Source organism: Rhinoraja longicauda, chromosome 23, assembly GCF_053455715.1.
Source record: "Rhinoraja longicauda isolate Sanriku21f chromosome 23, sRhiLon1.1, whole genome shotgun sequence".
Taxonomy (NCBI): Eukaryota; Metazoa; Chordata; class Chondrichthyes; order Rajiformes; family Arhynchobatidae; genus Rhinoraja; species Rhinoraja longicauda.
The window spans coordinates 27,372,189-27,399,766 of NC_135975.1; the positions used below are offsets into that span (position 1 = coordinate 27,372,189).

The 27,578-nt window shown below is 44.0% G+C and overlaps 1 protein-coding gene across 1 annotated transcript in view; it reads left to right on the forward strand.

Annotated features, from left to right (window-relative positions):
• cd9a (CD9 molecule a) overlaps positions 1-27,293 on the forward strand; it is a 30,976-nt gene extending 3,683 nt beyond the window's left edge. Inside the window, exons 2-8 of the mRNA XM_078419904.1 lie at positions 15,954-16,056; positions 21,024-21,121; positions 23,036-23,110; positions 24,129-24,230; positions 25,346-25,435; positions 26,546-26,629; positions 26,727-27,293. Of these exons, the coding sequence (XP_078276030.1) occupies positions 15,954-16,056; positions 21,024-21,121; positions 23,036-23,110; positions 24,129-24,230; positions 25,346-25,435; positions 26,546-26,629; positions 26,727-26,792 (618 nt within the window). The 3' untranslated portion in view covers positions 26,793-27,293. The remainder of the gene's footprint in view (positions 1-15,953; positions 16,057-21,023; positions 21,122-23,035; positions 23,111-24,128; positions 24,231-25,345; positions 25,436-26,545; positions 26,630-26,726) is intronic.
• The last annotated feature ends 285 nt before the right edge of the window (positions 27,294-27,578 follow it).

Here is a 27,578-nt window from a genome sequence, read left to right on the forward strand (position 1 = left end):
GCCCAGCCAATCCAATCTCTCCTCAGCATTAAAGTCTTTTGATCCAGACAACATTCTGGTAAATCTTCTCTGCACTCTGTCTGATATAGTGACCTCCTTATAATGTGGTGATCAGAAATGCGATTTGGGTTGGGACCATCATATGTCCATTTCCCCTCCACAGATAGTGCCTGACCCGCTGAGCTTGTTTTGTTTTGCTAAAGATTCTGGCATCTGTTGCCTCTTCACCTTCCACATTCTCTTTGATGTATGAGATGTTCATTTTAGAACTTGGTCCACATCACCTGCATCCAGATGCAGATGATACCTCTTGGTCCCTGGATAGCCCCTCTTGGTCCCTGGGTAGCCCCTCTTGGTCCCTGGGTAGCCCCTCTTGGTCCCTGGGTAGCCCCTCTTGGTCCCTGGGTAGCCCCTCTTGGTCCCTGGTTAGCCCCTCTTGAAGCTCCTGATAAACTTCAGATATCTTCAGATTCTCCTTAATTCTACTTGCCATGGATGTTTCATGACCTCTTTCTCCGGCTTGTCTGATGTTATTTTACCTGAAGTATTTGCTCCTGATCTACTTTGCCAAGTCCTCTCTCATGCTATTGAGATCGACCTCCCCTCCCAGTTCAACACCTTAACCTGCGGTGCAAACTTGTCCCTTTCTATAATAGCTTGTAAAGTCACAGAGCCAACATTTCCAACATCTGCTTGATTTAATTTGGAGCCAGGGAGCAGGCCCTTCAGCCCATCTTGTCCATGCAATCCAAGATGCCCATCTAGGTTTGTCCCATTTTCCTGCATTTGGCCGATATCCCTCTAAACCTTTCCTATCCCTGTACGTGTCCAAGTGTCTTTTAAATGTTGTAGTTGTACCTGCCTCAACTACCTCCACTAGCGGTTAATACCATATACCCACCACCCTCTGAGTGGAAAAAGTTGCCTCTCAGTTTCCTAGTAAATCTTTCCTCTCACATTAACCACATGCCCTCTAGTTCTTGATTCCCCTACTCTGGGTAAAAGACTATGCATTGGCCCTATGAATTCCCCTCATAATCTTATGCACTTCCATAAGATCACCCCTCATCCTTTTGCGCGCCAAGGAATAAAGACCTAGCCTGCCCAACTGCTGCCTGTAACTCAGGCCTTTGAGCCCTGGCAACATCCTCGTAAATCCTCTTTGCACTTATTCTGGCTTAGTGGCAGAGAAGATTTCCTAAGACAAGATGGAGTATCGCCCTGTTTCTAGTAGAAATGTATCTTCATAATGTCTTAAAGCTTTTTTGGATGCACTGTGTGCAGCCTTGGAATTTTCTGTCACAATACCCCTTTCCTCTGTCATGGTGCTCATTGGCCAGATGCCCAGAACTACTGAGCTAACTGCAGTACCATGTGATGTGACGAACAGTGCCAACTACACATGTGATTCAGGTCCAGTGCTGGTACATTTGGGCTTCTTTCTCGTGAGTTGGTAAATTAGCTGGCCACTGTAATTCGCCTCTGGTGTACAAATGGGTGCAGTTGAGGGAATGTGGGTGGGGCGGAGAGCTGCGTAAAAGAAGTGGTGTCATGGGTACGATGGTCGACGTGTAGTGAAGACCCAATTTCGTTGCTGGAAAAACAAAGAGCTGCTGATGCTGGTTAATACATGAAAGGACACAAAGTGCTGGAGCAACTCAGCGGGTCAGGCAGAACACCTCTGGAGAGCATGGATGGGTGACATCTTGGGTCTCGACCCTTCTTAAGACTGATTGTAGGGAAGGGAGAAGAAAGCTGGACAAGGACTGCAAGCCTCTGACTTTCTACTGAACTGCAATATCCTCATTTATGTTCTTTTAATAATGGAATCAATTGTCAGTGTCATCCCAACTGACCTCTTGCCTCCCTCAGTCTCCCCTAATCTTGATGTGACTCACAGCAAATTCCTCGTGACTCACACCGATGTTTACTGACCTGTTTATGATGGACCAGATCCATCCATGGCTTCACTTCTGATTTTGTGTTCAGATTGCCTCCTCTTGCAATTCTACATCTGTCAGGAATTATGTCCCTATATCTTTCATCTCCATTGTCCTACAAGTGCCTTCCTCCACTTGTGCCATCTGAGGAATTATTTCTGTCGGTATTCTTTCAAGATGCTTCAGCCATGCCTTTAGTCAATCCCTCTGCCTCGGGGTCCCTCTGAAAGGCTCTGGACAATAGTTTGTAATAAAGTTATAATATGGTGGATTTGCTGTATTTTGCTTCTACTGCAATGGTTGTGTTGCCTCGAGTGTTGTGGCCACAAACCTCCAGGGGCTTCTTTCTATCTGCCCACCCAATGTCAGGCTCCAATCTTGACTGCCTTGGCAGCAGATCCTGCTGCTCCCACTTGTAGGAATGAGTCTCAATGGAACAAGGGATGTTTCTGGGTGGTGGAAGTGCCGTGGGAAGTATGCAAAGTGTTTATGCTCCTGCACGATGTCCTCCCAATCCACACAGTGAGCCTACCTGCAAACCTCCACAGTTAAATACTGTATTTCCATAATTTAACCTTGTACAACTCAAAGGCAATGCTTTGGTTCATCTTGTAGCTCAGGTAGGTAACTCAAACCAACAACAAGGGTTCGTTGTGAAGGTTGTGGTGTCAACATTGTGTGTTGCTGTGTCTATCTCCACAAAGGCAATCCTTCGCCCCACACCAGGCACTGCCCCAAGACCAGTGTTGGTCGGATGGTATGATGTTTTTGGCACTACCTCCCAAAGTAATGTTCGATGCAGTACGTATCTTTGGCCTGATAATCTTTGATTAGCCTTCTGTGAGGTGCCCCGGGGCACATTTCTTAACAAAGCTGTCGAACTTTGCATTGCGCATAGCTTAGCAGTAGTTTTCATTTCACAGGAAAGAAGGGTGGATATCTGGTCTTGAATCTTGGGAAAAAAAGTGCTTCCATTAGTTATGTGTAATTTCCTTTTAATCCTTGGCAAAACATTTACTAACAATTAGACAGAAGCAACTGCAAATGTTGGAATCGTGCGTAGAGCGCAAAGTGCTGGAGTAACTCGGCGGGTCAGGCAACGTCTCTGAAGAACATGGATAGGTGACTTTTTAATGATCGGGACCTTTCTTCAGACATTTAGCCGCCACTATTTGGCACGGTGTTTGATTCAGTCCTTTGCATGCAGGGCATAGAGGGATACAGACAATGTACAGGGTCAGTGGATTAGTTTAAATTGGCAGATTCCTATGCTGTACTGTTCCTGTCCAATTGGTTTCCATTTTGAGTATGCTAGCTGAATAGTTTCCTGATAGTGCCAGTCTAGAGGAGGAGCCTTGTCTGCTGCCATTGTTTCTCCATTTGGGAGCAGTGGGGCAATGCAGCAACAATGGACCTGCAGCAGATGCATGCATTACCCAGCATTACAGAGGCACTCGTGCAGCTTTCCTCTCAGCAGCCAGCATCGTCAAGGACCTGCACCACCCTGGCCAACTCTCATCTCTCCTGCCATCGGGAAGAAGGTACAGGAGCAAAGGAAATGTGACATCCATGTTCAGGAACAGCTTCTTCCCAACAACTATCTATCTGGCTCTTGAATGCTACATAGCACTAACCTCTGCAACTGTGAACATATGGACTATCTTTGGTTACACTAAATTGAGTTTAAACTTTAGAACTAGTATCGGGGTTAATAATTTCTTGAGTTTTTGTTTATTATTTTATATACGAGTCCTGTGTTTACTGTGTTAATGTTGCTGCAAGTAAGAATTTTGTTGTTCCGATTGTCGGTACATATGACAATTAAACACTTTTGATACTCTTGTTTCTGTTTGGCCCGGGGGTCCCATTGACCAAGGCAACCCTCGGCTTTGCCAGCTCTCCCCACCGGTAAACAAGCCTGCTGTGTTTTTGCCAGGATCAGCTGGCAAAATCAGCTTGGATGTGGGAGCGTCTAGGACTAGAGGCCATAGCCTCAGAATTAAAGGACGTTCTTTTAGGAAGATAAGGCGAAATTTCTTTAGTCAGAGGGTGGTGAATCTGTAGTATTCTTTGCCACAGAAGGCTGTAGAGGCCAAGTCAGTGGATGTTTTTAAGGCAGAGATAGATAGATTCTTGATTAGTACAGGTTATGGGGAGAAGGCAGGAGAATGGGGTTAGGAGAGAGAGAGAGAGATCAGCCATGATTGAATGACGGAGTAGACTTGATGGGCTGAATGACCTAGTTCTACTCCCATTCCTTCTGATCTTATGGCACAGGTGTAGCAGGCACCTGACAAATCAAGGGAGGGATTGGCTGCTGCAGGAGTTTAAATAAAATCAAAACAGAGCACTGGAAATATTCAACGGTGTCTGTGGAGAAGAAAACCGTTGAAGAAGAGTCCCAAGCCCAACCTCGCCTGTCCATTCCCTCCACAGATGCTGCCTGACCCGCTGAGTTACACCAGTGCTTTGTCTTTAGAATGAAAGGGTTAATGTTTCCGAGTCATGAACTGAAGGACAAGTTTACACATTGGAGGGAGGGAGAGGGGTTGAGACACATCTGTGTGATCTCAGTGTGGAGATCAGGTGAGGCACTGATCTCACAGTGGTTTACCTCGCAGATGAACGAGGGCAATGCTGGCAATGAGAGAGACAGGGCAGTGCAGTTCCCAGAACAAGGAAATAACAGAAAATGTTGGAAATATCCAACAATTGAGGGAACTGTGGATGAAACGGAGTTAGACTGAAAGACCTGATATCAGAGTTGGTTGTGAAACACAGGAAAAGCTGGTTATCTGAAACGGAGGAATTTGATATCGAGTTCTCAGACAGAAGATAAAGTGTTATTCCTTAAACTTGTGTGGTCTTTGAACACTGTAGCACAGAAGCAGGAGTGGGAAGGAGAACCCAAGCAACTGGAGACTGCAGCTGGGTGTTGCCTGGTTTCGTTTTCGTAACTGAAATTTACTCTGTGGTTGCTAACAGAACTATAATCTCTACATCCAGCACAGCTGCTCTCAACCCTCCTCCTAGCCAGGCCGAGGGTAGACCATCTCCTGTCCTCACCTTCTACCCCACCAGCCTCCGCATACAACCGATCGTCCTTATAAATTCCACCCCCTTCATTGTAATTCCACTACTGCACGCACATTCCCATCCACAGTAGCCTTGTTCGCTTTTCAATCTCTGCCTGTCACTCCCCTCTGCACCACATGCTCCCCCTGCGTCATCTGCCTTTTCATCTCAATCCCTGCATCCAGTCCAGTGGTCATTCTGGGGAAAGCAGTTGGCTCTATTCCACTTAATCTGTTGCATTTGGTGCTCAGGATATCTCAGGAGGTAGGGAAACCAAACTTAGAATGGGTGAACCCCCCCTCCATCCTCCAAAGCTGTAGCTGCAGGAAATCTAAAATGGAAATACTTAGTTTGTCAGGCCGCATCTGTGGGAAGAGAAACAGGCCATGACCTTTGTCAGGATGGTGATGGATTAGGCCACTGCTTTGCAGACCAATTATGATCAACCTATGGAGACAATCCTGCTCTTGCAGTTGCCTCAAATCCCCCCCCTCCCCATAACTGTGTCCACCTTTCATTTGCCAGGCTTAGTCCTGACCCCACCTCTCTTTTGCGGCTTTTTTTCTCTACCCAACTCCAATCAGTCTGAAGAATGGTCCTGACCCGAGACTTCACCTGTCCATATCCTCACAGATGCTGCCTGACCCGCTGAATTACCTAAGCATTTTGTGTCAGCAGTTTGAACAGAGCAAACTTTCCTTAACAGAAACGAAACAAAGACCATGTCTAAAGAAGGGTCCTGACCCAAGACGTTGCCTGTCCATTCCGTCCACAGATGCTGCCTGACCAGCCAAGTTCCTCCAGCCCATTGTTTTGCTTGCCGTTGCCTGCTGTTTTAATTTTGTTCCTTCCAATCCCACTCTGAGCACATTTGTCCTCCACCACACCCAACCCAACCCTACGTTAGCAGGGGAACCACAGGCCACACTTTTGATTCCTGTTCTCTGCATTTATGCTTTTAGTTTCGTAGCTTTTACTCAACACTCTTATTAATCAGCCCGGCCCATCGCACAAACCAATTTCCCTTCAACCGAATCCATTTACACCTCGCGCTGCCTCCGCAAGGACAAGTCTCACCCTGGCCACTCCCTCTTCTCCCCTCCCCCATCGGGCGAGAGGTACAGAAGTGAAAACGCACACCTCCGGATTCAGGGACAGTCTCTTCCCAGCTGGTGTCAGGCACCTGAATCATCCTATCAACAACTAGAGAGCGGTCCTGAGCAACTATCGACCTGACCGGAGGCCCTCGGACTGTCTTTAATCGGACTTTATCTTGCACGAAACATTATTCCCTTTATCCTGTATCTGCACACTGTGGATGGCTCATTTGCAATCATGTACAGTCTTTCCGCTGACTGGTTAATTTTTCACTGTACCTCGGTACACGTGACAATAAACTAAACTAGGCAATTTCGTAAGTAGTGGATCACCCTGGCTGTGACCTTTTGTAAATACTTCCTTTGTCCCGCCTCTGCTCTCTGCAACTTAAACATTTTTTTCCCACCTTGCCAGTTCCGATGGAGAGCCGTCAACTTGAAATGTTAGTTCTTGTTTCCCTGTTTCATTCTTTCCAGCATGTTGTTGCTATTTCATTTTTCCAGCAACTGCAAGTCATTTGATCTTCATCCTGTCTCGGCACGTTCTAACTGCTGACTGTCCTGCGTTCAGCATTTTACGATAACCAGCTTTTCCGGTTTGTGTTAGGACTGGCCAGTTCTGACATAAAGTCATTGACATCAGTTGTATCGAACTCTCTCTCCCTCCAGTTTACTGCCCGACCTGCTGAGTATTTTATTGTAGATTTCCTGCAACTTGCTGCTTCCTGCCTCTTGTATTTTTCACTAATTATCACGGTGGTGCAGCAGGTAGAGCCGCCGCCTCACAGCGCCAGAGACCCAGGTTCGATCCTGACCTCGGCTGCTGTCTGTGAGGGGTTTGCACGTTCTCCCTGTGACGCTGTGGGTTTCCTCCGAGTGCTTCGATTTCCTCCCACATCCCAAAGACGGCAGGTTTGTAGGTTAATTGGCTCTCTGTATATTGCCCCTTAGTGTGTAGGTAGTGAATGTGAAAGTGAAATAACATAGAACTAGTGTGAACAGGTCGACGTAGACTCAGTGGGCTGAAGGGCCCCTTTCTAAGCTGTATCTATATATCTCTCTCGATGACTTCAAAAACATTGTGGCATCTGGGCAATTTTAGTCCCCAGCCATCACAGATACTCCCTTGTCTCTCTCCCATCCTAACCCCTCCCTCCAAACTAAAGCTCTTGTTTTCCAACTTGCGTCTTCCCGGATGCTGCCCAGTTTTCTGAATATTTTCAGCAATTTGCATTTATGTTATATTTCCAGCATCTAATAATTGAACAAATAACACTCACTGGTGGATTAGTGTCTTTACTAAAAGCAAAACACAAAATGCTGGAGGTTCTCAATGGGTCAGGCAGCATCTGTGGAGGGAAATGGGCAGGCAATATCTCAGGTCGGGGCAGATGTTCTCCACAGTTCTCTCAACTCACTCCATATTTTACCACTTGCGGATACGCAGTGATTAATTAATCCATCAACCCGCACGTCTGTTGGAAGTCTGTTGGAAGAAACTGAAGCAGCCAAGGTGAAACCCATGCAGTTGCAGGATGAACTTGCAAACTCCACACTGACAGCGGCAGAGGTCCATGTCGAACCTGGGTCGCTGGAGCTGAGAGGCAGAAACTCTACCGGATGCACCACTGTACTGCCCTGCTTTGTCATAGAGTCATACAGCACGAAAACAGGCTCTTCGGCCTAATTCGTCCATGCCGACCAACAAGCCTCATCTAGTCCAATTTGCCCACGTTTGGCCCATATCCCTCTAAACGTTTCTGGTTCATGTCCCTAGCCAAATGTCTCTTGTGTTTTCTAGACATTTTAAATTGATTTTTTTTTAAATATTCACAATCACTCGGGACCCGATAAAGACATTTTCATCTGTTTTAGCAGCAGCTGGGGAGGCAGAGGTGTGGGGAGAGGGGAGTGGGAGAAGATCAGGCATAGGCTATTCTGGTCAGTATTTGGAGAGATCCCACACTGCCCTGTCCCCTGCTGATGGTGGAAGCTGGGCACCAAAGTTCCAGCCCCCACCTCCACCCCCCTTCCCAGTACCAAACCCCCTCCCCCAGGCACCAAAAACCAATGGTCACCAGAGTCGTTCCCCCCCCCCCCCCCCCCCCCTCAGCACCAGACCCCCCTCACCTGTTCACCCACACCAATGGGCACCAACACAATGGGCACCATGCAGGTAGAAGCAGTGTGGGCAGCCTGCTATTTCTATTTCCTCTGCCCTGTTTTGGGTCAGTGACCTGTCATTCAAACTATCATTGATTAACGCACCACAGAAAAATTCCAGTCCTGTGTCAATATAAAATATCGATCTCTAACCACTGCCCTATTTTTCTCTGGAAGCTGCAAAGATCATGTTTGTTTTAACCCTATTGCAAGTTATACCCCGCTCTTTCCCATGCCTTCCCTCCACCTCAGTATGCACACATTTCTTCCCCCACCCGACCCCCCCCCCCCCCCCCTCCCCATCAACATGCTCCCACGTACATTTGTCTCTCATCCCTAAGTCACCCTTTCTTTTTGTCCCCTCACCCCTTCCACTCTTATCCTTCCCTCTGGCTTTACAGTTCGATCCTCTCCTTATCTGGAATTGCCCTTTTGTCTCTTCCCAGAGTGGAACCGTCAAATACTAGAGAGCACAGCTTTAAGATGAGAGGGGCAAGATTTAAAGGAGATGTGTGGGGCAATTTTACTTTACACAGAGCAGTGGGTGCCTGGAATGCAGTGCCTGTGGTGGCGGTGGAGGCAGATACAGTAGTGGCATTTAAGAGGCTTTTAGATAGGCAAGTGGATATGAAGGGAATGGCAGGATATGGATCAGAGCAGAGAAGGTTCGTTTAACTTGGCTTTATGTTCGGCCCGGACATTGTGGGCCAAGGGGCTTGTTCTTGTGCTGTACTGTTCCACATTCAATACTACCATTTTAGTGTTTTTTGGCTTTGTTGAGTGAGAATTACAATCTGCATTAGGTGTGGTATTTGATACTTGGATCACATTTGATAACCAAAACCACAGCAATGCAACTTGACTCCTGCATGACTTTTTTTCATCAAAATGGCGAATTACCATTTCATCAAACGCAATGTTTACTTAAAAACCCGACTTTGGAAATGCAGATACTGATCTGAAGCGTCTTTGTGGAGAACCTTGACCTATGATAGCTTGGAGCTCTTTCTTGTAATTCATGTAAAATCTATTACGCCTTTGGCTTCTACCGGATGTTGGTCATTTAGATTTTGAGATATAATGTCTGACAGATTGTAAATAGCACACGGCAAAGCAAGTGTTTGTAAACAACATGAGAAGGAAAGAACTGCAGACGCTGGTTTAAACTGACAAAAGACACAAAAAGCTGGAGTAACAGCATCTCTAGAGAAAAGGAATAGGTGACGTTTTAGGGGAAAGGTCTGGACTCGAAGGGTCACCAATTCCTTTTCTCCAGAGTTGCTGCCTGACCTGCTGAGTTACTCCTGCCTTTTGTGTCTATTTTCAACAACTTGACAGATTCTAAATGTTGGAAGCAATTCAACGGGTCATTGTAGCCGAGTTACTCCAGTAATTTGTGTCTTTACCAGCATCTGCAGTTCCAATGTTTCTACAACACTGGGGATTCATTGCCCCTGTTCAACTATCGAGTACCTTCCCCAGGAGAACTGCAGTGGTTCAACAAGATGCTGATACCATGTCAGATTTAAGTGGCTCGAGGGAATATTCTCAGAGATCACAACTGGTAAACAACTGTTCACTTTCTAAGAAGAAAATGTAATAGTCTAGAGGTTTTTTGTCATGTGTACTAAAGTACAGTGAAGAGCTTTTGTTTGCGCGCTATCCAATCAAATCAGATAATACTATCTGATCTGAAGAAAACAATCAAGTGAAAAAACAAGTACCAACTGGTAGAGTGAAGAGAAAACGACCAGTGCGATGTACAAGTAGAAAAGAGATCCAAAAAAGTGGAGTGATTGTCTCGGATGATAGTAGACCAGCACGTAAAGAGTCACCATACTCTGGCACATCTTGAAATTGTACAATCTGCTGGGCCAGAAATGCTGGCTTGGTTAGCGATGCTATTGCATTAAAGTTTGCTTAGAAATATAACTTGGAATTCGTCTGATCTCTGTCAAGTCGGTGCAATGTGTTGCAATGAATGGGTGAGACTTGCCACTATAGGAAGCAGTTGTTTACCAGTCGGTGGTTCAAGTCTCTGAGAATATTTCCTCGAGCCACTTCAATCTCCTGACAATAGTTCCTGAACACAGGAAGTCCTGGTTCTATTTTCCAGTTGAAATTGTCTTGCATATTAAATAGGAACATTGCTTTCTGTTCATGTAAACTGTACCATTCATGTACTCAACCTTGGGAACAGTGAGTCTAAAGATGGGTCCTGACCTGAAACATCACCTATCCGTGTTCTCCGGAGATACTGCATGGCCCACTGAGTTACTCTAGCACTTTGTGTTTTCATTAGGAACAGTGAATTGGTGTTGAATAACCATAATCAGCCACAATTTTTTTTTCTGGTAAGAAAGAAACACATGTTGGACAATTGTTATAAACCTAAATAAACATCTCTTAATTTATCTCATATTCACATTGCACATAATAGCATGCAGAGTGTTTTTAAAATGCTGAATCCCACTATGAGATTTGTTTGTTTCAGACACTTGTTAAGTCCCGGCAGCAATACTGCTCTGGGTTCTAATCTATAAATGTTACTCAGTTGCTTTGGAATTTACATATGTTAGCTGGTCTCAGTTTTTAGCCACTTGGAGTTATTTATGGAATCTTTTTTTTAAACTTGCATTGTGGAGAGGGGAGTGATAGGGAAGACATACTCCCAGTGGAAGTTAGTGATTGCAGGAGATGTAGATTTGGAGTGAAGAAGAAGGGTTGGGATTGCAGGCGAAGTGGCTTTCTTGTATTCAGGAATGTGATCTGGGCCCTGTAATCTGCCAACATCATGAGCCGGAGATCTTAGTGGGATGGAGTGACGCAAGTAGAAATAATCCTCAACTTCCATGAAGAAGTAAAGGGAGCATTTGAGGAGACAAGCCCAGCCCACAATGCTTTCTGTGTAGGAAGGAACTGCAGATGCTGGTTTATACTGATAATGGATACAAAATGGTGGAATAACTCAACGGGTCCGGCAGCATCTCCGGCATTTTATGTCTATCCACAATGTTTTCTGACTGCCAGTTGTTTGAGGAGTGGCTGTCCAGTGGAGGCGGTGCATAAAAGAAATGTTCTTGGTGTCGGGATAACACTTCCGGCTTTCCTGGCCAGCGGTGGCTGTTCCCATCTGGAAGCTGATTTAAACCGAAGATAGACACAAAATGCTGGAGTAACTCAGCGGAACAGGCAGCATTTCTGGAGAGAAGGAATGGGTGACATTTTGGGTCAAGACCCTTCTTCAGATAATGCTTTGCTGGCATGTGCTGGCCAATATTGGGACTAACTACAAACCCAGCAGAAAGGGATTAAAGATCTTCAGAACAACTAAAACTTGGGAAGGAGACATTGAAGAAACATGATGAGTGAAACGAAGATGTTTACACCAAATCTCTTTCTTAATTGTTTGTATTAAGAGTCAAAGAGTATTTAAATGTCAAATGTACTATCAACAGTACAATGACTTTCATGTAGAAACAAGGAACTGCAGATGCTGGTTTATAAAAAAAGGGCACAAAGTGCTGGAGTAACTCAGCGAGTCGGACAGCATCTCTGGAGAACATGGATACGCGACATTTCCGGTCAGGACCCTACGTCAGAAATGCTGCCTGACCCGTTGAGTTACTCCAGAACTTTGGGTCCTTTTTTAAAATAATGAAATTCTTACTTTCTACAGCTTAACAGCCCCATCAATGCAATAACAGGTAAATATATATTAATCAATAATATAATAAATTACTAACCCTAATACTAGATTGCCATAATAGTGTAAACATGCAAGTTGCTTGGTTGACTTGGGCGGGGTGGCAAGTGCATGGTAGCTTTGTCTTCTGGTTTAATTCTGTAACCATTGTATTAGGAATCATGGAATGGTGTCAGACATGCTACTAACTGCTTTTCCAGTTATACTGGATTTATTTTCATTGTGGCTTTGTTTTGAGCAAAGGAAAATAAGGAATTTGTCAACACTTAGGCATTGTTATCACCTTGAAGTTCCTGGTGGTACATTGGGTCACATCTCACGTGGTCAGACCATTGAGAGTCACAATGAATATGAAGAGCTAATTGGAATTTTCAGTCAGGGAGTGGTGAAGGTGTGGAATTCTCTGCCTCAGAAGGCAGTAGAGGCCAGTTTGTTGGATGCTTTCAAGAGAGAGCTGGATAGAGCTCTTAAGGATAGCGGAGTGAGGGGGTATGGGGAGAAGGCAGGAACGGGGTACTGATTGAGAGTGATTAGCCATGATCGCATTGAATGGCGGTGCTGGCTCGATGGGCTGAATGGCCTACTCCTGCACCTATTGTCTATTGAATGTCAGGGTGCAATGCAGATCTGTGCATCGTGAATACTTGTCGCAACCACAAGGGTCCCGACCCAAAACATCGCCTGTCCATGTTCTCCAGAGATGCAGCCTGACCCGCTGAGTTACTCCAGCACTTTGTGGTTGTTTTTTTTGTAAACCATCTTCTGCAGTTGCTTGATTCCACACACTGAAACCTATTTCCCTGAATTCATTAGCCATGTAAATAGACAGTAGGGAATGGGGCAGATTAAAGTCTCGTGCCAGATGGGCATATACCCAACGGAAAGTAGGCATTGCCAGTATCTGCTCAAGTCTGGTACACTTTGAGTTTTTGGCAGGAAGAGCTGAAATGCTATTCCCACTTATCTTTGATTAATTACTAACTTAACTTTTTGTAATTGGCCTGCTCTCCAGATACATTCTTGTTGCCCATTCAGAAGCTGTTTAAAAGTGAACATGGTTTGTGTATTTGTGTTTTGGGACACACAGTCAATGCTGACGTGTAATCCTCTGTAGCTATGGATTCCTTGCTTTGAGTACACATTCTATTCAAAGGTTGTCACAACCATTTTGTTCTTAATAAATGCTGTTTCTGTTTTAACACGAGAATCCATTGAAGAGTTTGATTAAAGAAATCTGTCAAATGAAAACCACAAAATCAGATCTGCTGTTTTTTAAACTTTAATTTGTAAAGAAAGAACTGCAGATGCTGGTCTATGCTGAAGATAGACAAACTGCTGGAGTAATTCAGCAGGTCAGGCAGCTTCTCTGGAGAAAAAGGAATAGGTGACGTTTTGAGTCGGAACCCTTCTTCAGAGTAATTAGTTTGTTTGAAGCTAATTATTACTCTATTTTTCTTGCTAAGTGATTGTGAGGAATCTTGAGCAAATTTGATCTGACCATTCACAAGGGATCCAAAACACAAATTCAGGCTTCTGATGAACGGGTGCTGATTCATGTTCATAATTGGTTCTTGTTCATAATTGAAAGTTAACATGTAGGGACCATGGGCAATTAAGGCCAACAGTATATTGGCCTTCATTGAAAAAGGATAAGGGAGAGTTCTTTGGGAAGATATTTTGGTGAGACAGCATCTGGAAGGGTCATCTTCACTGAGAACAAATATACCTTAGATCAGACTGCCATGAAGATTCATTAGATTGAACCCTGAGATACCAACAGTTTATCATTGTTATCTCCTTCAAGTTCCTCATGGTACATTTGGACAAATTAGACTCTTAATGTTGAGTCCCTCGAAGAGATGTAAGAATACCTGCAAGAGGAATATCAGGAGTCATTCGAGTCGTACTAATGGAAACAGGCTCTTCAGCCAAACCTGCCCAGGGACCAAGATACCCTACCTACACTAGTCCCACCTACACGCGTTTATCCATGTGCCTGTCCAAATGTTTTTAACGTGATAGTAGCTGCCTCAACTGCGTCCTCTGGCAGCTATATACCTACCCCTTTGTGTAAAAAAAAGTTGCCCCTCGGGTTCTTATTAAATCTTTTCCCCCTCACCTAAAACCTATGTCCTCTGGTTCGTGATTCTTCTGCTCTGTGCCTTTACCCAATCTATTCCTCTCGTAATTATTTCCACCTCTTTAAGATCACCCCTCATCCTAATGTGCTCCAAGAATTAAAGTCCTAGCCTGCTCAACCTCTCCTTATAGCTCAGGCCCTCAAGTCCTGACAGCAATCTCCTAAATCTTCTCTGAGCTCAAAAATGGGACATAAGATGGGCTTGCCAGATAAGGCAAAAGAGAGTCGGGGGAGATTTTACAAATACTACTTCCTCAGGAGTTTGGAGATATTTTCAGCATGGTGCCGAACCTGTATCGAACTTCTACTGGTGTACAGTAGAGAGTATACTGACTGGTTGGGTTTGGTAACATGAATATTACAAATGAAGGAGATTACTGAGAGTGGTGGACCCTGCCTGGTGTATCAATGGTACTGATCTCCCCACCATCAAAGGGATCTACAGGCATCAAAGCTCCGTGCCTTCCTGGCTGTCACCCTGCTACCATCAGGGATAAGGTACAGGAGCCTGAGAACCATTATCTCCAGGATCAAGGGCAGCTTCTTCCCAGCAATGATCAACCTCTTGAACCAGGAAGAAGAGTTGGAACCAAAAAAGTCACCTACCCATGGTCTCCAGAGATGAGGCCTGACCTGCTGAGTTACTCCAGCGCTAGGTGTCATTTTTGGTAAATCAGCATCTGCAGTTGCTTGTTTCTCAGCGCCTGATCCTGTCTGTACAACCCTACCTCTGCACCGAACTGCTATGGATTTTGGACCAGCAAACTTGCACTGCACACTTTAACTTACACTATCGTGATCTAGATTACCAAGAATAACTTCTAATTTATTACTTATTGTTTACTGTTGTTGCATTGAATGTGCCTTTAAGCTGCAGCAAGTAAGAATTTCATTCTTCTGGTCACGATTCTAACGACAGTTAAACACTCTTGACTCTTGGAGTATATTAAGGGCAAAAAGAGTAACTCGGAAGAGATTAAGGTCTCTTAAAGATCAACAAGGTTATGTGTGGAGACACAGGAGATGGCCAGTGGGCAATATTTCTCATCTGCAATTTCTGTAGGGTACTCGGAAGTTAATAACAATGTTGTGAAGAGAGTCCATATTACAGAAGAGGAGACACCGGATGTCTTAAAGCACGTTAAGAGAGACAAATCTGATCAGGTATATCCTTGGACATTGTAGGAAGCTAGAGAAGAAATAACAGGAGTCCTGGCAAAGATATTTGTATGATTTATAGCTGCCAAAAGACTGGAAGATGGCTTATCTTGTGCCTCTATTTTGGAAAGGCTGGAAGGAAAGACTTGGGAATTACAGAGTTGGAGAACATAACGTCAGTGGTGGGTAAATTATTGGAGGGGGTTCAGAGAGATGGGAACTGCCAGCATTTGGAAAGGGATAGTCAGCGTCGCCAAGTCTGAGGTTTTTTTGAAGAAGTGACCGAGTAGATTGAGGGTAGTGCAGTGGGCATGTCTATGTGGGCTTTAGAAAGGCTTTGACAAAGTCCCACAAGGTAGGCTGATCTAGGAAGTTAAACCCAGGATCAACTGGCCAATTGAATACAAAATGTCCTTGAAGGTAGGAGACGGAGTGTGGTGCTAAAGGTTGTTTTTTTTTTCAGAATGCATCTACATATATAATTGCATTGTCATTTTAAATCGACTACCTCTGAAATCCATTACCTTGTGTTTTATTTAATTTGCTATTCCTTGTTTACCAGTGTTTTGTTTCTCTTGGGTGATGGGAAAGATGAGGCGCTGCAGGCTGGCAAGTCTAGCCGTGCACACTGTTTCTGCAAGTGTGGTGCATTCAATGCTCTTTCTCTCTTTCAGCTCGCAGGAACTGCAGTCCTGGCCGTCGGATTGTGGCTTCGGTTCGATCCGTCAACGAAGAGCATCTTTGACATTGAAAACCAGCCTTCTACATTCTACACAGGTGAGATGGAGATGCTTGGGGCAGAGGGGATACCGGAGAGTTTGTCCACGTTGATTCTGAGTGTGTTCAATGTATAGAACATGGTAACAATGGTGGTCAGTGGTCAATGTAAAGCAGGGACTAACAAACTGTGTAGGAATCTGAAGAAGGGCCTTGACAACGTCACCCATCCATGTCCTCCAGACCTTCTGCGCTACTCCAACATACTGTGTCCTTCTGTATATTGATCGGCATCAGCAGTTGCTTGTTTCTACATTCTGTAAGCTGTTTGAAAAACCAAATCAAAAATGTAGATGTGAATAACTTTATAAATACAGCAAAAAATTTCACACACCTGACACTAATTCTCTCGTTTGAATGTCACTTGAACCAGAAGTTATAATGTGTACCTTCTCCGAGGGTATAGTGATTTCCATCTTCACTTCCTAATTTAGACACAAGGAACTGCAAGATACATGTTTACTCTTGAGTTTTCAATGATGAACAGAAAATACAATCGCCTAAAACCTTCAAGAAAACGCAGAGTGCTGGAGTAACTCAGCGGGTCAGGCAGCATCTGTGGAGGATGTGGAAAGTCGGGACACTTCTTCAGACTGATTGTAGTGAGGGGGTGAAAGCTGGGGAAAGAGAGGTGGGGATGGAACAAAAAGCCTGGCAAATGATAGGTAGATGCAGGTGAGAGGGTATGTGTAGGACGGAACTGCAGATGTTGGTGTACATCAAAGATAGATACAAAATGCTGGAGTAACTCAACGGGACAGGCAGCATCTCTGGAGAATGAATGGGTGACTTTTCGGGTCGAGACCCTTCTTCAGAAAGGGGTTTGATTGGCAGATGGATGAATAGAGGCTAGAGATCGATATGAGACAAGGATGTGCAAGATGAGAGAAGAGCAATGAAATGTGAAGCCACCTAATGTCGTATGGTTTATATTTCTGATTGATGAGGTGAGCTTTATAATCTGTATGACTATCTTCCTTTGGGAAAATGTCATTGAAATAAGGATCAGTCCTAAAATGTGATGGTGGCCCCTTTCTGCTAGCTTTGTCACGGAATTTTAAAAAACCTTTCCTGTTACTTGTTTATTTCACTTGAAAGCACTTGTTCGCTTTATCTATGGAGCTGATGAGCTACGATGCTGGGAACTATATTCTGCATTCTCGATCTTTGCTCTACCTATTGCACTTGGGTTTGGCTTGGTTATGTTTATGTAGACTCTTATCTGATCTGATTGGATAGCCTGCAAAGCAAAGCTTTCCGCTGAGACGCTGAACACGTGACAGTAATAAACTTAAACCTGTAAGTGGGTCACAGAAGTCATGCTCAAATGCACATCAGTCACTTCCATTTAAATCCTGCATGCTGCTTGATCCACTGAGTTACTCCAGCACTCTGTGTCGTTCCATTTAAATCCGACCATGCTGCATTTGAGGGTGGACTTTGTATAACCCGTTCCACTCGTGCAGAGTGTTTTATTGCACGTGCTGCAGGAGATTGTTTGAGACATGCGGCGTGGTGCAAGGGTGGGCAGAGGTTGTGATGCGCGAGTGCTGGGCTCAATGCCCCAGAAGTTGAGATGCGTGGGTGCAGAGCACAGTGCTTGGAGATACGTTCCTGGGAACGCTGCTCCCAGTGGAATCATCGTATGAAGCACCCGTGCTGTATGACTCCAGGACTATGATTCATTCTAGCGTGGAGAAGTGTGATTGTTATTGACAGCGCAGCTGTGCCAGAGACCAGATGCTATTCCCGGCCCCGGCACTCCCTCGTCAATAATGGGCCCCATGGTTGGTGTGAGGAGACCTCTGAGACCTGGCCTCAACAGTGAGATGTGGGGCTTGGTTCAGCAGTCTGGCCGGCACCAGACCAACTCTGTCTCTTCCCAGCAGATCATACGACATAGGGGCAGAATTAGCCCATCGAGTCTGCTCCGCCATTCGATAATGGCTAAACTATTTTTCCATCTGAACCCCATTCTCCGGCCTTCTCCCGGTATCTTTTGACATCCGTACTAATCGAGAACCCATCAGTCTCTGCTTTAAAATGTCCAATAACTTGGCCTCCACTGCTGTTTGTGACAATGAATTCCATAGATTCAGCATTAGGGTTGCCAACTGTCCCGTATTAGCCGGGACATCCCGTATTTTGGGCTAAATTAGTTTGTCCTGTACGGGACCGCCCTTGTCCCATATTAGTAGGGTTGCCAACTTCCTCATTCCCAAATAAGGGACAAAGGGTGATGTCACCACCCCACGTGACCTCACCCAGCCAGCGGCCACGTGCTCCTGCTCCGCCAATGGCGGCTGCCTGGACCTAGTATGATCGTGCCAATGTATAGTAAGATTTTTACTGAACTGTATGGCAAGGGGGAAGTTCTCTGTACCAATAAGTACCATTGAACTTTATTCAATGCCTCGACAACCTCTGATCTTGCAGGGAGGTTAACCAGCACTGTTCCTGTTACCATGCCAGCGGCCAACTCCATTGTTTACGGGAAAGGCCCAGGTTCTCCAAGAGATGTCTCCAAAGTGAACGCATCGCCTTCCATCTCCTCATAGTTTGTTCTGGTTGGTTCCAGCCGGTGTTGTTCAACTCTGCAAACTCCCAATTCATTGCTGCCACTGAAAGCTTGGACCTCATTGGTGAACCAAGTGAGCAGAGAATACAGTGAGGTTATTGTTTCTTATCTCATGCAGCTGAACTGCTGGTACTGGCCTGCACAGCCTTGTCCCACTCCAACTTTGGCAGGCAGAGCAGTATGTGTGCAATATGCAACTGCACCCTTGCCTGCCCAGCCCAGCCCACTAGTATCCCTTCACACAATATCCTGTACCATTGTAGAAACAAGGAACTGCAGATGCTGGTTAATACACAACAGGATACAAAGTGCTAAAGAACTAATGGGAACCGATGGTCAGAGTGGACTCGGTGGACTGAAGGGCCCGTTTCCACGCTGTATCTCTAAACTCTGAACCCTGGGTGATTCAAGCTTTCGAATTAAAATCAAACTAAAAATGCAGTTTTTATATATCTTCGGGGGGTTAACCATTGCGAACAGCCAATGGTTTTGAAAGCAGTATCTGCAGCTTTATGAAGCTATCTGAAGGCGGGTCCCAACCCGAAGAGTCGCCTATCCATGGTCTCCAGAGAAGCTGCATTTAGATACATCCAAAGATGGTTAAGGGAATAGTGTAGAAGTCAGAACGCACTCTGGTTTGTGGTTCCTTGACTCCAGACTTCAATTCTGTGGTATCGTGGCTATGATGTTGGCTGATGCAGTTAAAATAAAACATTGGGAACTACCAGGGTACTGGTGAACGAATGTTTTCGGGCAAGGAGGAGATGCATGTGGCTTACTTATCTTATAGAATTGGGGCAACTGCCTTGCTTGGTGAACTTGGTTATAGGGATGGGTTGGAATGGTTGACATTTCAAAGAAAAGTTATAGTGGAGCCAAAAGAACAAATTCATTCTGGTGGGTGGAACGAGAAGATTGTGTAAATAATGGAGTTTGGATTGGATTCACTCCTAGTACTACACACAAAATTCTTCTGTGGCGAGACTAGCAGCTCAAGCAGAGTACTAGAAATTGTTAGTAGGTCAGGCATCATCTGTCAAGAGGGAAATAGTTAATGAACGGATGGAAAATATCTGAACCAGAATTGTTTTGAATGTTCTACCACAATGTCTGTCACTGCTCATGTCACTATCGAGCTTCCTTTGTACACTGACCCAGTGGGTTTTATTTTAAGTCTTTTGGAAGCTTGGAATTTTTCCCTTGCTTACGAGACTTCAGCCCTTGAAATGTCGTCAGGGTTATGGCTGATTTTAATGGTAAGGATATGTGCCATGTTAAATATAGAGCAGGCTTATACATTTGCCACTTTCTGCTGCTTACCACTGAAAGATGGCTTTGTGGAGAATGGTAATCATTAATAGCAGCATACAATTGTGAATTGTGTTTCTGATGCAGATGTGCATTATGCAAGGAGCACATTGTTTTGGCTTCGAAGATGTTGTAATTTTGGGGATTTTTTTCCTGTGGAAAGGCTGAGATCAGATTAATTTGTAAATGGAGATTGTTGATCAAGGTGCTGTTTCCTTTCTGCATTGTGTTATTTGATGGAAGACTCATTTGCATGTTGTAAGGGTAGCCATAAGTAGTTCAAAGTTGACACAAAGTTCAGGACTAACTCAACGGGTCAGGGAACATGGATGGGTGTTGTTTTGGGTAAGGGCACTTCTTCAGATTGCTTCATTAAGCTTCAGTTACAGCTTTCAAAACCATTGCTTGGGAATTTTAACTCCCACCTTTGTCTAAGCAGGGGATGTACTGAGTTCGGTCACAAATAACGTCTGCACGCCCTTACTCGTTTGTATGTAGGTTGCAAATCCATGTGAGAATAGGGTAGCTGTAGGTGCCTAGGTTTTCCACTGGTTAACTTAAACGGAAGGTTGTTAAACAAGTCAAAGGAGGAAACTCAAATTGCAAATACTAGGTGCCTTTAGTGCACTCTGAAAATGGGGTTTGCTGTCTCAGGCAGTGTTTCATGCCTATTCCTCCTCCACATTTTAGAAGTTGGTGTTAAGCTGCGTGTTAAACTGAGATTGTCTATCTGCAAGGAACAACATGCTGGTTTACATTAAAAAAAAACACCTAGTGCTGGAGTGCGGGTCAGGCAGCATCTCTAGATAGGGTCTCGTCCCAAAGCATCACCCATTCCTTCTATCCAGAGATGTTGCCTATCCCGCTGAGTTACTCCAACATTTTGTGTCTATCTAGAATAGATAGACGATGTTTTGGATCAGGACCCTTCAGTTTGTGTGGAGTCTAAAGTTGGGTAATGCTGTTGAGCGAGAAGTCCTAGGATTTTACCCTAATGACAATGAAGGAAGAATGTGAACGCTGGTAATTAGTGCTCCCAAGCCGGTGCTGCCACTCACACGCTTCATGCTTTTTCCTGCAGGTGTCTACATTTTGATCGGAGCTGGTGCACTGATGATGATTGTTGGGTTCCTCGGATGCTGTGGGGCCATTCAAGAGTCGACTTGCATGCTTGGATGTGTAAGTAGAACAACAGTGGTTCAGCGGTAGAGCTGCTGCCTCACAGCGCCAGAGAGCCGGGTTCAATCCTGACTACGGGAGCTGTCTGTACGGAGTTTTTAACTTTCTCCCTGTGACAGCATGGGTTTTCTCCAGTTGCTCCAGTTTCCTCTGATGATTAGATTGTTGGCTAATTGTCTACTGTAAATTGTTCCTCGTGTGTAGGATAGAGCTCGTTTACGGGTCGATGGTCGGTGCGGACTCAAGTTCACAGGTTATAGGAGTAGAATTAGGCCATTTGGCCCATCGAGTCTACTCCACTATTCAATCATGGCTGATCTCTGCCTCCTAATCCCATTTTCCTGCCTTCTCCCCATAACCCTTGACACCCGTTCCAATCAAGAATTTGTCTACCTCTGCCATAAAAATATCCACTGACTTGGCCTCCAAGGCCCTCTGTGGCAATGAGTTCCACAGATTAACTACCCTCTGACAGAAGTTCCTCCTCACCTCCTTTAATTCTCAGGCGATGACCTCTGGTCCTAGACACTCCCACCAGTGGAAACATCCTTTCCACATCCACTCTATCAATGCCTGTGGATGAATTTATCCAAAAGGACTGATAAATAACAAGTGATGTTACTGGAAGATAGACACAAAATGCTGGAGTAACTCAACGGGACAGGCAGCATCTCTGGAGAGAAGGAATGGGTGACGTTTCGGGTCGAGACCCTTCCTCAGATGTTACAGGCCCAGCGCTGAGTCCCAACACCACAGCAGTGGACTGATTTGTTGGAGGAGATTCTCTCTCCCTGCCTGTTTTGTGTTTTCCTGAAGAGTTTCGGTTGTGTTTTCTATTCGTAATTAAAAACTCGAGAGGCATCAGAATAGGAAGCTGCTCCATTACAAATCAGTCTGAAGAAGGGTCTCGACCCGAAACGTCACCCATTCCTTCTCTCCCGAGATGCTGCCTGACCTGCTGAGTTACTCCAGCACTTTGTGAATAAATCGATTTGTACCAGCATCTGCAGTTATTTTCTTATATTCCATTACAAATAATATTCCTTTCACCTAATGTTTTTGGTACATGTCTCTTCATCAGTCAGGGCATTGAGTATAGAAGTTGGGAAGTTATATTGCAGTTGTACAAGGCGTTGGTGAAGCCACATTGTGGGTTAATTGGCCTCTGTAAATTGCCGCGAGTGTGTAGGTATTGGATGAGAAAGTGGGATAACACAGAACTAGTGCAAAAAGTCACCTATCCATGTTCTCCAGAGATGTTGCCTGACCCGCTGGGTTACTACAGCACCCTTGTGCCTTTTGTACGTTAATATTCAAATTTGGACTTGATGTGCTCTGATTTCCAGTCAACAGTTTTATTGCACTTCAGAGGCATAGAACTGTACAGCTCGGAAACAGGCCTTGTCCACCGAGTCAGCACATTTGGCTAGTCCCATTTGCCTGAACTTGGCTCATAGCCCTCTAAAGCATTGCTATCCACTGATTGTAACTGGATTATTCACCTTGGAATTTTCTCACCTGCATAATCTTTAATTAGGAAATACAAGGCAAAAAAAAATGCGGGGAATTTATTCTTCAATTTCTGTGCAATATGGTTTAGTGTCTCACCTCCATGTTGGCAAAGGACTAGAGCCAAAACCACACTAGCTTTGAAGAGTAACTGGGATATTCAACAGGTGACCCTCGTGACCCTCGTGATACAATTATGAGGTGAGGCAGGAGGAGAGATTCTCCTGCTACAAATCAGTCCCCTGTTGTCGTGATGGGACCCAACGCTGGACTGGTACTGTCACTTGATATTTATCAGTTCTTTTGGATAAATTCATCCTCAGGAAAAAAATGGAGTATGAGTATTTTTTTAAACCGGTCTGAATTTTATACTGATAGAGTTCGTGTAACAATCTTCTATTTCAGTTCTTTGTGTTCCTCCTCATCATCTTTGCAGTCGAAATTGCAGCTGGAATATGGGGCTTTTTGAATAAAGATAAGGTAGGTTGAAAGGTTATTATCTGATGCTACCTAAAGGATGTTGCCACTAATGAATTGAGCATTAACTTTTCTTGGCCATCTATTGTCATCGGCACTTCCAGGTCAAACCTGATTTCTTGCTGATGACATTGTGCCAGAGAAATGTTGCCTTCCCGTTTTGAGGATGTGCTAACTTTCTGTTTTACACATAATCCAATCAAGCTCCACTGCCTCCAACTGCAATTGGTCTTGAATTGGATTGAAAGAGTCCAACTGTTGTGGTGGGCAGAGGCAATCTTAGTTCTGGATTGGGGTTCCTGTTGACAGTAGAGAGAGAGGCATTCACCCGAAGATGGCTGGACTGAATTTGGATCCAAGAGTTGGATATCTTTAGCGACCTTCAGATCCATTTGGTGATGCTTTGCTTTTGTTCTTGTAGGACTCTTGAACCAATGAGAAAGTTCATTACATTGATAACAATATAATCGAAGACTTGTCCCACCACAGCCCCTCCATTTTCTTCCCGCTCTTGTTGGGCAGAAGGTACAGAAGCTTGAAAGTGTGCTCTATCAGACTCGGGAACAGCTTCTTCCCCTCTGTTATCAGGCGTCTGAGCAGTCCTTCCATAAGCTCGGGCACCGTTGAATTGCATTGGTCCTTGTCTATGGAACTGACGCGCTACAATGCTGAGAACTCTGTTTAGCACCCCTTTGCTCTACCTAATATATTTGAGTTTGAAGCGATAGTATTTATGTAGAGTAATATCTGATCTGATAACACACAAAAGAAAGATTTTCACTGTACCTCTGTACACGTGACAATAAGAAACCTAAACAGTTCCCCTGTAGGTTTAAGTTTCCAGCATCCTGAGCTCTGGTCCAAACATGAGTACGGGTACTGTTTTGGGTTATTGAAGGTTGCCCGCATTGTTTTTATTTCTGCATGCACGATTCTGCTGGCAACATTTGTTGTTAGAACTGTTAAAATTGAATCTGTCCATACAAGTCAGTAAGTGATATTTTCTAATTGTAACCCACAGGTTATTAAAGAAGTGCAGGAAGTGTACAAGTCCTTGTATGGGGAATATACCGTTTCAAAAGATGAAAGCAAGAAAGCAACTCTAACTGCGATACAGAAAGGAGTAAGTCACTAATGTAACTAAAACAGTTTTAATTATAAATGTTCTATTGGGGAAAATTGAAGTTATATGAAGTTGTGAAGAAAATCTATTTGAAGTTGCATGCTGGTGTCATAACTATCGGTGTCTGTAAACTGCTTTAGCCCTCCCGTGGATATTACGCAGGTCTATTGTGAATTAGTAAGGCGCAAATTAGCGGTGATGTGACTTGAAACACTCCTCGATTTCAACGCTGAACTCGAGTTTGACTTCCTTTGTGGGAGCATATTGGAGGGGGGGGCGGGAGATAAACTAACTTGGCATCAGTTCTAGAGCAGTGTTGCCAATTCTTTATCTCCGCATTTGGCCAAATGACTACAACTGACATTGTTTCACACTCAAGATAGACACATAAAGTTGGAGTAGCTCAGCGGGACAGGCAGCATCTCTGGAGAGAAGGAATGGTGGACGTTTCAGGTCGAGACCCTTCTTCAGACAGTCTGAAGAAAGGTCTCGACCCGAAACGTCACCCACTCCTCTCCGGAGATGCTGCCTGTTCGGCTAAGTTACTCCAGCTTTTTGTGTCTATCTTCGGTTTGAACCTGCATCTGCACTTCCTTCCTACACATCACTTCACACTCAATGGCTGCCATTATTGGTCAGTGTAATTCTTTGGATTTTTTTCTTTCTTTCTCCCTCTCTCTCTGCTATTTAAGGGGAGTGATTGAGCCCGTACTAGCAGTCCACAAATTTGAAAATGTGATTAACCATTTTTTTAAAAATCTTTCAATGTCTCTCCACCTGTTCAACTCAACATTAAGAATGCCACTTGCTGTCTTTCACGGGGTCTTGGCCTTGCGTTACTCCAGCATTTTGTTCTTGGCTGGGAATCATGGGTGGTATGGGCAAAAATAAGGAACGCTGTTGACTTTTAAATGTGGGAATGCTGTGTTTGGATAGAAGTCGTTGTAAATTCTTTGATTTAGCATGCAGTTTTTATTTTATTTTGAAAGGGGGAACTAAAATACTATTTAACTGTTTGCACGTGACTGAAAATATTTACTTCACAGGTAACTGCTTTTCAGCATGACTTGTTTTGTATAAAGAAGGTATGATTGGAATAAGTTATTTTATTTCAGCTGAACTGCTGTGGAATTGGAGTTCCACTGGAACCATTTATCCAAGAAACTTGTCCGAAAACAGGATTAATTGACATGCTAACCAAACAGGTATTGTCATTTCCTCTCAAACCTTTTGGATTTGGTCTAACACCAAGTTATTTTAATCATGCTAACACCATGCTTTTTTAATCATGCTTGCACCATTTATTTTAATCATGCTAACACCATTTATTTTAATCATGCTAACACCATTTATTTTAACCATGTTGACATGCTATTTTAACCATGCTAACACCATGCTTTTTTAATCATACCAGCACCATGCTAATTTAATCATGCTAACATCATGCATGATCTAACACCATGTTGTTTGCCTGACCAGTGGTTCCTAATGAACTGAAACTAATGCAGTTGCGTAACCTTGCTGATTACCTGAGCTTGGATCTTCCATGTCATTGCTCTCTATGTAACATCGTCAAGCTTTTCCCATGCTTCAAAACCTCATCCATACCTTGGCCATCTCCTGGACTCCTGTTCACCCTGATCATTCTGCTCATGACCCCTCTGCATTACATTGGCTTACTGTAGCTCCAGGTCAAAAATGCAATGGTTTCAAAATCCTCAGTCCCCAAACCTCTGAACAGCTTTGCATCTGTCCTTTGACTTTAACCACCTCTAATCCTGTACCCTACCCAAGACTCTGGGCTAATCTAATTCTAACTTCTGGCTAATCTTATCACTCTCTGTGAGCGATGCAATTGAGACCGTAATTTTATTTCAGTGTCCAGTGCATATTCCTTCCCATGTTACAATGGTCTAAGTCCTCCACTGTCAACTCAGCTAGTGATCATCTGTCTAGTTTCCCTTTATGGGGACAATCAGCATTTATAAACGTCATCCAAATCATATGAATGCCTGAATGTCAATGAAAAATAAAAACATGTTGGGTTTTTTGTGTGTGTGTGTGTGTGTGTGTGCGCGCGTGACTGTGGCGTTGAGGGAGGCTCGGGTGAAAGAATTAGAATTGCCTGACCCACTGTGTTACTCCAGCACCTTATGCCCTCAGCCAAAGCAGGAGAAGACAAATCAGATCTTCTGCTGTTGCTGAAGATCATTTTCCATCACAGTTGCACTTCCCCACACCCACCCCATCTTCCACAATTTGGCCAACTTAAGCTTCAAATGATTATATTAAGAACCTCATCATTTATTTTGCAGTCATGTCTAACAGCAATTGATGATTTGTTCAACACAAAACTCTACATCATTGGGGCAGTTGGAATTGGAATTGGAATCGTAATGGTAAGTCTAGTCAAACCCCTGAAATGGGGAACTTAAGATGGCTTGCTTTTAATTTGTGCATTCAATTTAATGACATTTTTGTTTTTTTTCCCCCAAGATATTTGGAATGATTTTCAGCATGGTGTTGTGCTGTGCCATTCGTAACAGTAGAGAGATGATTTGAGGATTGGTTCAAACAACTGTGCCTTTCAGCCACGGAATGGATTTTTTTCCACCACGTTTGCTTCTATTTGTTAACAGCTTGACTTTAATAAACATATAATTTTTTTTCACATTTTATATTCAGTTTAAAATCTCTGCATAACGTAACCTTGAACAAAACTTCATCTGTTTAATAGGTTTACACTGCATTTAACATTTTGTATAAATTGAGTGGAAAGAGCAGTAAACTCAAATCTGAAGTTTTCTTTAAGGTTTTCAATAATTTTAAATGTATTTGTTGTATTGGCTTAAATTGAAAGTTCGAGGAGAGAGGAGACTTTAGATTTTGAATTTAAAGTGCCAATATAGTTATATAGCTGTCATGTGTTAATCTGTGGCTCTAAAGAGCAGAATGCTTATGTTGAATTATGACCTGGTCAGAATTTAATAAATCCTTTAAAATATTTTGTTTGTGGAATTTAAAAAATGATGCAACATGTAGATATCTAAATTTACCTGTTCCTTTCAAAAAATAAAATTTCAATTTGAACTTACAGAAATGTGTGGATCATTTTACATAGAACAGTTCAGCACAGGAACAGGCCCTTCGGCCCACTATGTTTGTGCCTAACGTGATCCCAAGTTAAACTGATCTCCTCTGCCTGCACGTGATCCGTCTATTCCCTGCACTTCGTGTGCCTATCTAAAAAGCCTCTTATGCACTGCTATCGTATCTGCCTCCACCACCGACCCTGGCAATTAGTTCCAGGTCTCCACACTCTGCAAAAAATAAACTTGCCCTGCACAT